The 13,083-nt window shown below is 32.0% G+C and overlaps 1 protein-coding gene across 2 annotated transcripts in view; it reads left to right on the forward strand.

Moving 5' to 3' along the window:
- Positions 1-10,950, forward strand: part of LOC133174743 (slit homolog 2 protein-like) — a 138,047-nt gene extending 127,097 nt beyond the window's left edge. Inside the window, exons 7-8 of one of the 2 annotated variants that reach the window (XM_061309830.1) lie at positions 9,611-9,682; positions 10,601-10,950. In XM_061309830.1, coding sequence (XP_061165814.1) covers positions 9,611-9,682; positions 10,601-10,898 — 370 coding nt within the window. In that variant the 3' untranslated portion in view covers positions 10,899-10,950. The remainder of the gene's footprint in view (positions 1-9,610; positions 9,683-10,600) is intronic. The other variant, XM_061309831.1, reaches the window with a different exon arrangement.
- The last annotated feature ends 2,133 nt before the right edge of the window (positions 10,951-13,083 follow it).

Genomic DNA, 13,083 nt, shown 5'->3' on the forward strand with positions numbered 1-13,083 from the left:
AGTCAAAATAAAATTGAATATATATATACGAGAGTTTTACCAAAAAGTCGTAAACAATGTTTACAACTTTTTAAACATTCAACCAACAGTTATCAAATTTTGCATAGCCATAAATTATTCATTTTCCTTAAAATAGTGAAATCTGAAATATATAACTCTCAGAGTAAAAAATATAATGACGATTTATAAGAAGGACGATATGGTCTTTCGGCGCACGAACAAAATCCTGAATAATTTACGTATGTAACTATTCCAGTTGTATTTGTTGTACTGATCAATGCCCAGGGAAAGAGAAATATGTAAATGCGTATGTCTTTATTCAACTCCAACATTCACATCATACGATTGACTGCATAGGAAACATAATACGAGTGACATCCAATTGACACATACATTCATATTCATACGATTTACTGTAAATAAAATAAAATATTGAAAACAAAAAATTCTTGTGACACAATGCAATACAAATAAACAGAGACAATTCGCACTAGCAAATTGGCAACGCCAAAATAATTCAAACTAGTGATACACACCAAAATATATGCCATCATTATCACAGATTATAATAACCAAAAAGTAATACTTTATAAGTTTACGTACTATTATATGACTGAGTATGCATAAAAATATCCAACTATCATAATTTGTGTTTTCAACCAAATATGAGAGTTATTGCCCTTGAGATACACCATTTAAGCCAAATGCATTTAACACCTATCTTAAACATTACATAAGTAGACCTATCAATGAATAGTTAATGAATGTAAAAATTACTGTGTTCAATGTAATAAATTTATAAAGGTAATTGACATAATAAGGTAATGATTAACGAATATTCTCAACTATGTAAACCATTATTCAGTTTTATAAATTAGACACAAAATGCATACATATACATATGACTGTGTTTAAATAAATGCTTACCGAATAAGTAATTTCTCCACGTTACCAAAGATGCATTAAGTTCAGTACAGACCAGAGAACGTTAAAACTGTACAACAGCTTTCCAGTGAATGTCACTGCTCGTGCAGTACTCAAGAAAAATATGTTTACTCAAAAATCTGTGATGCAATACGCTGACCTAGTGGCGCAAAAATTCAAACATCAATAAATGGCTATTACATTTGTTTCTCTGGTAATAAGTAAAACATCAAACTCAAACTTATATCAATGAAATTAGAAACAAAATCTTAATAACTTATCAAGTTTTCAATTAAATAGCATCAAAGACAAAGGATTGGTGTCATAATTTTTAAAGTGTTGTTCGAATTGAGTTTGCTGCAAATGACGTCGTCAAATGCACTGACGGCGCACGGAGATATTATAAAATTGTTCTAAATGCAGTTTGTCCACTTCAGAGACGGAAAAAAGAATACAGAAGTGACATTACACACTAGAGAAGTTGTTTTTGAATGGTATGAGAGTCATGGATGGTTTTTCTGACTTTTCACTTTCGTACCGAAAATAGTAACGCATATAAGAAGTAGAGTACAGTTTGTTAAAATCAGACGGTGAGGAAAGTTACTGGCCACGATCGACGTCGACCTTTGTGGTTCTCTGCTACCCACTACGTAGGAAGACCTTTCGACTAAATTTCGATTGAAATTTGAAAGAAAAAAGACTATAGACTATAGTAAATTTTAATGAGTCCGTCAGTCAAAAGTGGTTTTTTTTTTTTTTTTTTGTTCCTTTAAAAAATAATTGGATGCTTAAGAATCGAGAGTTAAGCACACGGAACTGTACTTAAAAATGATCATGACGTTATGAGAAACGCGTAAATTATGCTTGGTTTCGTGCGCCGATGTACACTTACATGCTTCTTTCATTTTCACATTTTTTTTTTTCTTATTAAGTGTGTTATCATCATGAAACTTGAAATTCATGATCATAAAATGTTGCCTTTTACTGTGACAAGAACAGAAATTTAATTCAGCAAAGAGAAACTAAATTATTTTCCCTGTCTACGACTTTTTGAGACAACCCTAGTACATAATTTGAATTATTTTTCTCTTACTTTGAGTGAACCAGGAGGTCGAACGTAGGTGCTACATATTTTCAATATCTGATTTCGTGACTGCGCTGGGTACGCCTACCATTGGCAAATTTACTTGCAATCAAAAAGCGGGTATAAAATATTTGAAAACATTTCTTGCCCTTTTTTTTAATTTTTGGTGTCTGTCAAACGTATAAGCCGATTTTCACCAAAAGGCGTTTGTTAGTAAGAAGAACAACCATATTGTCTCAATAATTTCCGAACAGCCCTCGTATTAGAAACAGAGTAAGAAAAAAGATAAATTTAGATAAAGAAAATGTCCGTAAATGCCGTAACGTTTGCCTCATAGTCATAGTTCTCTATGTCTATTTTGTAAAGTGAATTTCCCCATGGTTATATGTTTAAATCAATTTTGTGATGTTTTACGTTGAACACAATCCCACCCCCACCCCCCAAAATATATAGTTTTAATCACATTTTGTTTTATTACATTTTGTGTTGTCCTCGACGAAAAAATTAAACAACGCAAAATGTAACAACGAAAAAGTACCTTATTACATTTTGCTTTAATCCAAACGCAAAATGTAATAGCGCAAAAAAGCTAAAAATTGTGTCATTACATTGTGTGTTGTAATAGTGTCTTTAAACGAATGCCAAATTTACAGACACTGAATGTTTTTAAACTTTTTATGTGTCAGATAGAAAAACGTTATTTGTTAGCAATTAGAAATTAAATGTATCAGGCGATTTGCCTACAATTTTTTACGCTGAATCTTTAGAAAAGGGTACAAATTTGAGTGCCCAAAGTCAGTGGTTGGTGTATAGGACAATGGTTGTTTTTTCTCTATCTCGACGTATGCCCTCGTCGACCTCACACAAACAAAACCAGTAGGTAATGAGTTGATTATTTGACGCTATGGAATGCATGATGCAGTGTCTCTAGAGGCTTATAGCCAAGAATGAAAAAAATTACTTTTTACTTAAGATTTCTTCAGACTTGATTAAAAACATCAGGCTCGATAGTTTCTTCTAGGCTTGTCATATTTGAGGAGTGACAGGTGAAGTGCTGCATGAAGTCTTTCAGGAACATATTCAAACTCAAACAAAGACAAAAGTACTTGCCTTACATGACTGCTGTTCTTGTTTTTCTTACATACGAGGGTCGTTCAATAAATAATGCAAAAATGTCATCTAAAAATAAGAAAGTGTGTAATACACATACTTACTAGTTTCAATCCCTCAAACCATTACCCTTCATACGTCTTAATTCTTTGTACCCATGACAAGAAAACCTAAGCATACTCATCTTTAGGGATGCCCTAAAGACACTGATGATAATCACTTCTTATAACATGTCTGATATTGTAAAATCTTCCTTTGATTGTTTTCATGTGGTTTTGGAGTAAAAAGATCTTACAATGGCTGAGATCTAGCGAATATGGGTGATGAAAAAGCTCTGTATACTTTTTTTTTCAAAATCTTAGTTTATTTCTCAATGCTTATTTGCAGCTGTGTTGTCAGGTATAGGAAAATTATCTTGGGGGCCAGTATTTGGACTTCCTTTGCAGGGAATCTGTTTAATATCCTTAGTGCAGTGTGAATATGAAAGTTACCATTGCTAGTCCTTCATTTGGATGTATGTACATTTTTTACTGGACCTCTTGAAAAAAAAAAATAAAAACTATTAAAACATGATTGGAGTCCTTGCTTCTGTTTACCATAATAAAATGACAGCTGTTTCTTTGGTTCCAAATTTTATTTTTGATGTTATATTTCGGTTACAAAAAGTGCACCTAGGTTTCGTCATCCATCAAGCAAGTTTATCAAATCTTCTATTTTGTTTAAAAATATTTTTAAATAGACCGTTGGCTCATTGAACGCGTGTTTTCTCTAAGGCTTTTGTAAGAAAATATCGCACCTAACTGATAGAAATATTATTATATTTTTTTTCTTTTGTCAGAATTCTATAGAACGTTGTGATGACGAAATGTTTATGTCTTAAAAATGTTTTTCAGTGTAAACCTAGCATTTTAAGATATCACGTGGCGCACAGCATCGATATTTTTTGGTGTTCCCACTGATTTCATTGATCAGTTTGACTGCTATATTTCAAATCTCCTTTTTATTCTTTCGATTTTTTTAATCCATCTGAAACCTATACAGCTTTAAAGATTATTTTTTCCACAAATAAAAATTATATCTTTAATATTAGTTCTTAGGCGATTCACGTAAAAAAGCACAATTTTCACATACGCTCTCATTTCCATCTTCTTGACAGCGACCATTAATAAACAGTTTTAAGCTTCGTGTAGTGACCATGCTTGCTTTAAAAGTGAATTTCTTTGCAAAGACAATAGAAAAAATCATGGGGTATTCTGTCTTTAGGAGCTCTTTGAAATTTTCAACTGTGAAATAATGAATTGAATATACATTTATTATGATATACTGAATAGTGCATTTTTTACTGAACGACCCTCGTAAAGATTAGGATTTAATACACACATGCTTATGAAACAAGACCTTAAATGGAATCTCTCCCGAAATTAACTTTCAAGAGTTATATCCGAGAAAATCATATGGATATTGTTCTTTTATGTAATTAGAAGAGCTTATTAAATAGTTTGTGGACTAACGCCTAAAATAAAAACAGACTAAGGTACATCAATGAGTGTTTTTACATTTATCCAAAGTAAAATTTTCTTTTTTACAGAGTAAACTATAATAGATACGGATTATCTTCAAATGAAATATGTAGAGATAATAAACAGTATTCGAGCTCAAAATTATTATAATTAAACAAAACGTATTCGAGCTCAACATTATTATAATTAAAAATTTATACATATTTTCTCAAGCAATGTTATGACCACGCGACGTGACGGAACCCCAAAATATTATCTATTTCTATTGTGGGTGTAAAGAAACCAAATCCTGTAATATGAACGTATAGCATCCAGTTAGCAATTGAATTCAAAGATACGATAATACATAACTGTGCCATAGGACAAGGTATGGTAAAGGTTGAATTTCGGAACCTTTTCTTTAATATTGAGAAACAGAAATACGTTTCACTTATGATAGTTGGCAATCTAGAACAATAATGATGCTTGTTTATAACCAGCATTCATTTGATTGAAACCTTACATGTAGCACGAGAGGGTGACAAAGTTAATTATTTTACTAAATTTCTTCAATTCTGATGCTATTGCGACATGCATATTTTATTTTTTCCTTTGAAAGCATTAAGCACAGGCTTGACTTTCAGTGAATTTAGATGCACAGGGTGTATCTCATATTTATCCATAAAAAAAATATAAATTTTGTAAGTAGGCAGGCGTTTGATCTACTTTTTCATTTAATTAAAGTGTGTTTCACAACTGATGAAAAATTGAACAAAAAGATATTCTTATTTTCATTTAAGGACATACGCAACGTACCTTACCTACTGATAATTTTTCAAGATATTCTTAATTAAAGATTATTGTGCCATCAGATGTTCGTAGACAAAAAATCAGCATGCATTACCAGAGGTTTTGAAAAGATATCAATTAATGAAAATTCTTGTATAATTCAAAGAAAAATGCACAAAAATTACTGAACATATATTCCAGATATTTTGTTTATCCAAACTTGTTTTAGAAGAAGTGTACAACAGCATATTTAGACATAAAAATGTAGCACACAGTTCCTTTAACTATTGGAACTCTTCAACTCCAGGGGAAAAGACAATAAAGTACAAACTACGTTGCGTATGTCCTTAACTGACATTACTTTGATATTGTTTATGGCATCACTCAAAATCAATTCTCATTTTATATGAAGGATCATAACTGATATTCTTTTTAATTGAGAAAGATTGATTCTTTTATAGATACATTTGTAGCATTCATCATCATCTGGTGGACAGAGTGTGCTTCTTATTTTAGCATGTGCATAAACAAGAATTGATCAGGTCATTCTAGAAATATAGGTAATTTGGGGTATTTAACACCTCAAACATCAGAAATATTAATTTTATTACAGACTATTTCACCCTAATTAATTTAGACAGCAATTAAGTAAGGGCTATCAATTACAAGAATGGAAGATCTTTTACAATGCAAAAAGTTTGACCCCCATCCCCTATTCATTGCCAAAAAATCATCATTCCTTGAAACTCTTATTTTAAATTCAAAAACACCTTTCTGGACAAGCAATACTTAACAACGTTTACGTTATTCCAAAATCTTTATTGAATATATGTATCGGAATGATCAATGATATTTAAAACTCAAAGTGCCTTTATTTGTAAAACGTACAAATTTTTCTAGATTATTTTATTAACTTTGTTGAATTTATATATGGTTGCTATGTGTCTTGTTTGCCATGGTTGCCATAGGCTATTTTTGGATAGAGCCCCATTTTTCACTGTATTTTTTTTAAATACGGGATTGACACACCTTCTTATTTTGGTGTTCTAATATAAACTAAAATATCTATGCATATAATATCTATATGGTAACCCCTTTAATCTTGATAAGCAGTCATAGTTATCGTTATTTCACTTCCGAGACAAGCTTAGGAACACCAAACAAAAAATTACCATAGATGAAGGTGATTTAATTCACAAATCGGTAGCACTTAAAAATTAAATGGAAAGATAAAAAGGAAGAAACTTGTGTAACAAATCTATTTATGTATGCATATTCGATGTTTTATTATTCCGCTTTCGATAAACATTCACACGAAGTTAAAGTGAGATGAGGTGGATGACGAGAAAAGAGTTGCAAGCCTTTTTTTTCTTTTTATGTCGAATAAGATATATTTTAAATTTTTACTAGTTTTTCTTTTAAATTTTAGTTTGTTTATCCAACATTTTTTGTATTCATTAAGCATTTTTTCTTTCAAAATATATGATTAGTATAAATGAGAAGAAGAAGAAAACACTTGCTGTGGCCTTCGACTGTACATTTAGATATATCGACGAAGTATTATGAACTAAAAATAGTTACTTCCAATAGTATGTCGACTCGATATATCCCAGTGAGCTCAAAATAAAAGATATCACAGAGGCTGACACATCTGCTTCATAATTGGATATTTCACTTGAAAAAGACATTAATGGTTAACTAAAAAAAACTATTGTTTTATGATAAACGTAATGACTTCAACTTTTTAATCGTCAACTCCCTTACTCATGTAGTAAAATGCCATTATTACCTGCATATGGGGTTTATGTCTCTCAGTTTATTCGATACACAAGAGCATTCTCTACGTACGAACAATTCCTAAAACGAGGTAATTTTTTGACAAAGAAGTTGATGAAACAAAAATCTCAGCTGTCTCGTTTAAAGTAATTATTTCGCAATTAAGTTATATATATGGTCGATACACGGCAGGTGTGACAGGTCGGCAAAGATTCTTACTCGTCCATGGTACCTGATCCCACAGCTGATGTTTAGATGGCCAAGTTTGCTCTGCTCCTGATTTGATATTGTTTGATTGGACTTTTGAGCTTGATTACAGTTCTTTAACTCCATATATTTCATTCACTCACCTTAAATTGCACTTATCTTGTAGAAATATAATTCATAAGTTTTGGAAATCTTCATACAGTGGCACATATCCTAGGGAAATAAAAATATGTTTCAGCTTTTTATACATTTTCTCCTATAAGTTCCATAGCAAAGCTCTTTCAAGGGAATTAAATATGAATTATTTGAAATTTGAAAATTAGGATCTCACCAATGCCTTTGAAAATTGATCATCAGTTCTCAAAAAATGTCCTTTTCATAAAGAATAAGATCAGATTATAACATACCAAGAATAAATTTTAAAATCTCTTTGCTGTAATTTAACCATGGCAACCCTTGCCAACCAGTAATACATATCACATTCTGTCCTTGGTATATGTTACAGGGATTTTTCTCTCCTATTTGGTTACATTTCAACCTATAGCTACTATTACCGTATATACTCGCCTACAAGTCGTTTTTAATTGGGGGGGGGGGGTTAAGCTTTGGTCCAAAACCTTTGTCCGACTTATAGGCGGGTTTCAAAAGATTGGTATTTTAGAGGATCAAACCCCTAATATTAACTTAAAAAATCAACCGACTTATAGGCGGACCGACTATATATAGGGTATTTTTGAGTGCATGACTTTATAAAAATGAAGTATGAAATCAATACATTTGAATATTTTGTTTCCGTAGTGTCATCGGGCCTTCAACCTTTTCGAAACAGTCATTCCCACTTGTTTGCACTGCTGCAAACGTTAACAATGGATTAAGAACATGTTCAAAAATGCCATTTTTCAAACTTTAGGGCATATTGCCATGGTACATGTAACCGGATGCATTTATCTTTGATTAGAGTTTAAGGTATGAAAAACTTTAGTCATAAAGAGTTTGGAGAAATTCTGAGACTATGTGTGTCATAGTTCCTTTATAAAAGTACATTTCAGAGAATGGATCTTAATTAACCTTGTAGCCGTTACAGTAGATCAGTCGATAGAGCGCTTGCTCCGTGATCGGAAGATCGTGTGTTCTAATCACACCCATGACTGACATAAATCGATTCAAAAAATTGTAGCAACTGTTCCTTCGCCAAGCGCTCGGTACTCCGAATTGAAAGTTGCGGGGCTTTCGGATGAGACCTTAAAAACTGAGGCCCTGTGTCACGGTAGGCGTTGGCATATATTGTGGTATATTGTGACGTCTATGTATAAGTGAAAAATTCTTGAACGGGACGTCAAACAACATGCATACAATCAATCATTAATTTGCATTGAAATGAAAGACTTAAACAGTTTACCAACTCGGGGAGATAGACTCTTTGCAACTCATTGGTCATGTGTTTATATAAAGCACTTTCATTTAAATTATACGACGACGTAACATCAATTAACAATATTTACCTTCATTCATATGTCGACTCGATATATCCCAGTGAGCTTGAAATAAAAGATACCAAACATTCTAACACATCTGTTTCATAATTAGATATTTAACTAGAAAAAGACGTTAATGGTAACCTAACATCAAAGCTTTATGATAAACGTGACGACTTCAACTTTTCAATCGTCAACTTCCTTTACTTATGTAGCAATATACCCTTATCACCTGCACATAGGGTTTATATCTCTCAGTTGATTCAATACGCAAGAGCATGCTTTACGTATGAACAATTTCTAAAACGAGGCAGGCAATTGACAAACAAGTTGCCGAAACAAGGATATCAACAGTCTCGTTTGAAGTCATCTTTTCGCAAGTTTTTCGGTCGATACAATGACCTTGTCAGCACATACAGCCTCTCATTGAGTAAAATGCTGACTGACGTTTTTCATACTGATTGTTAGGCCATTATTTATACACTGAGCTGTCTACGGATATTTCCGGTTTTTGTTTCCCGATCATAACAAGGAGCACACGGCGGGTGTAACCTGTCGGCAGGGGATGCTCACTCTTCCATGGCACCCGTTCCCACCTCTAAATTTTGAGGTCCGTGTTTGCTCTGCTCCAAATTGGTATCGTTTCATTGGACTTTTGAGATTGAATACTGTTCGTTATCTTCATATTTCTTTGAGTATTCAATACGTAACATAATGTTTTAAAAATATTTTTGCTTTAACCATAGGGACATGGATAGAAATAAAATAACTGTATTAGACAAAAGATTTTTCAAGGATCTTCCGAAATTAAAAAGATTGTAAGTATACATTTTAATATTTATATTTCAACTATAATAATATGGCGAATACATCAAATTATATTTTAATACCCCTGTAGTCGAAGATTCTGGATCGGTCGATTTTGGTCTGCTCGTCTCTCTGTCTGTTTTTCTGTTAATCTGTTCGTTAAAAAAAAATAAATAAAAATAAAAAACATATCCATATCTTTTGAATGGTTGAAGCTAGGACTTTCATTTTTCATATGTCTATATCTAGATAAGTTTTTGGTACCAACATGACCTTATGCCCTGGGCATTTGAATTACTTTTGCAAAGTAAAACCAAACTTCAATCTTGGCCTAACTTTGGAACGGTTTGTGTTTGGCTTCTATATTCCACATATGTATATCATGTGCCAAGACCTTGATATGGACTTTTTTGTCTTTCTACCTTGACCTTGGGGTTTGAACTACCTTTGAAAAAAACATTAACTTGGCCATATCTTTTGAACAGTTTGTGCTAGGGATTGCATATTTCACTGATGTATTTCTTGTGACAAGGCCTTTTTTGATAACAATAATTTAGACTTTGGAGTATGACATTCTTTTTCAAAACATTGCTTATTTTTTAATAGCTTGGTTACGGCTTTCATATGTCACATGTATAATTCTTTTGACAATACTTATTTTCGATACCAATTATTTTAACTCTTGTCCTAGATCTTGGAGTTTGTCCTACATTTGGCCTTGGACTTGAGCTTTCAAAATGGGGGCAACGGCGTTTCACTTAGATTTTTTTTAACGCAATACTATCATACTGAAATTAATAAAGTACACCTGTCCTCGTTTTTCTAACATATCTCTAGTGCAATACAAATAAAATCATTAGAAGTCATATTTATATGGTCGAATATCAAAGTCACTAAAGATATATGCATAATTAATGCATTTCTTATAGAGCAGTAGAAGACAATCCTCTGCACTGTGACTGCATCTTAGCAGAATTTGTCAGTTTTGCCAAATCAAGAAACTTGAAATTGAAGTATAACAAAGAACCGAGATGTTCAACTCCCAGTAATCTGACAGGAGTATTGTTACGGAATCTCTCATTAGAAGAAATGGATTGTTATCTCACCACAGCAACAACAACAGCACTGGAAACGTCAGGTAGAATGATCTTTTCTTCTTTTGATTTGTCTGCGTATCCTCATAGACATCCAGTAATAGACAAATCTTTGTGGACTCAACTGAACTAGAAAGGTCGGGAAGGTATTCATCTATTTTGATAGGGGAGACAAAGGAAGTAAAACATAGGAATAAAATAAATGCGTCTATGTTACCTACTTTACTTATGTGTATTTGTAAATATCATTCATACTTTTATGTATGAATACTTACCAACAGAACTTAGAGTTAACTAAGCTTCATAGTTATCCAGCAAGGTAAGAATACTGTTGATGTTTCCAAACAGGTAAATAATGCGCCATAATGTATGAAAATGGCTGAGGAAGGTCCATCCTCAAGGAAAATCTGAAAAGGGAATTTTTATAATCACTGATATCGAAATTTAATTTGCTTTTCATTTTTTTTTTGTTGGGTTGAGCTTCCAGGCAGAAATTGCTTCCTGGAAGCCTGGTATACTTTGTAAAACATGAAAAACATTCTATAGCTTAGAAGAAAAAAGACTTCAGGGTTAGGGTGTGTTAAGTTTTCAGTGCGCGTTATATTCCTTATGTTTGTAAAATAATTAAAATTAATTTTAAAAAGTAAAGGTTTTTTCGGTCGCTTAATATGAATTAAAATCATTGGTTATCAATATTATTTGGTTCATCGAGAAGTGAATCTACAAAGGTATCGCAGACTTTTTTTTATTTGATCAACCAAGTGTGTTATTCGTTTTATTAGATCCAGAATCAATCTTGAAACAGATTTCACATACAAAACAACTATTTTTTTTAATTAATTTTCTGGATCAATTATGACGTACGTGAGTATTTCTGATAAAGATACTTAATGTTTGTCAGCAAGTATATTTTGCCGCTCACTTCGAATAATTATAAGTTTCAGCAGATAGATAACGGTTTATTACAATCCGTAAAAGCTACAAACAAGAAACAAACAAACATTAAAAAGTGCGATATCAAACAAACTGAATGTACACACATGTGAATGCGCAGATGTAAACATTGGTTATTTATCGAAATAATTCTGCAATAAATTCACTTAAACTGAAGAAACGTAATAAAAAAAGGTTTCTTTAAGTTATTCATACTAAATTACTTACACTGTAAGGGCATTAAAGTGCAACAAATATGACAAAAAATGGGCAAGACAATGCTTTAAAGAACTTGGCGCTAGACTGCCTGATTGTAGAAACACATATACAGTCAAGTACAAACATCGTGATAAAACTTACAATGCGGATATAAACGGACCTAATAGGAAAGGAGAGCGTTCCATTACAAAATTAAAAAAACAAAACAAAATGTGAGCGCTTAAAATTCCATTTTTTTTTAAATTGATATCAGTTATATGGTCACTTTACAAGACGAATCCAAAATGAAAGAAAAAAGAAAACATAATTCATTTAATCAAATAAAAAATATTAAAGTTTCACATGAGCGAGCGCTTTTTTTTAAAATTTTATTTATGTTTTATTTTTTTTAATTTTTTTTAAATTTTATTATTATTATTATTATTATTATTATTATTATTATTATTATTATTATTATTATTATTATTATTATTTTGATTAACTTATTTATTTATTTAGATTTTCTCTTGGTGAAGCAGGGATGGAAATGAAATAAAATATAATAATAATAATTAGGTTTACCCGATAGTGTGCGATATTATGCCTGTCCGATGGTCCGAATCTATCTCATAAGGAGTCGAGCTACCCCTATCCAATTCGAAACGGATTTCTGTCCCTATTTTGGCTGTATGATATCGTTGACTGTCAATTGAAATTGAGTTATACACAATATATGGTGGTGACTGTGGCTAATGATTACATTTTATGGTAATAAAAATAATAAAACAAATGTCAGTGTATGTCTGACTTTTATCATGATTATGAACCTCGTGTGCTGCAGGAAAATGCGCAGAATTGTGTACGCAGGTGAGTTAAGGCTAGGCATAGGCATTTCTATGCAAATAATCTAATCAAAATGCCTAAGGACTATATCTATTATGCAAAGAAAGTTAAAGCTTATAGTCTAATACATACTTGGTACCCACGACATGAGATAGCCACTACACATTATGACGTAATATAATGACGTCATTGTTCTTTACTACACAAGATTATAAGAAACATCAACAAAAATGCTTCGGCGCAAGGGCATGCTCTATTTTATTTAACAGAAACAAGGTATATTTAGAAGTAAAATATTCCAAAGTTTGCTGGTATTGCTGCACAAATATCAACAGCTCAGTTGT

This window comes from Saccostrea echinata, unplaced genomic scaffold (genome assembly GCF_033153115.1).
Source record: "Saccostrea echinata isolate AGI-Se365-2 ecotype Australia unplaced genomic scaffold, CSIRO_AGI_Sech_v1 ptg000059l, whole genome shotgun sequence".
Classification (NCBI taxonomy): Eukaryota; Metazoa; Mollusca; class Bivalvia; order Ostreida; family Ostreidae; genus Saccostrea; species Saccostrea echinata.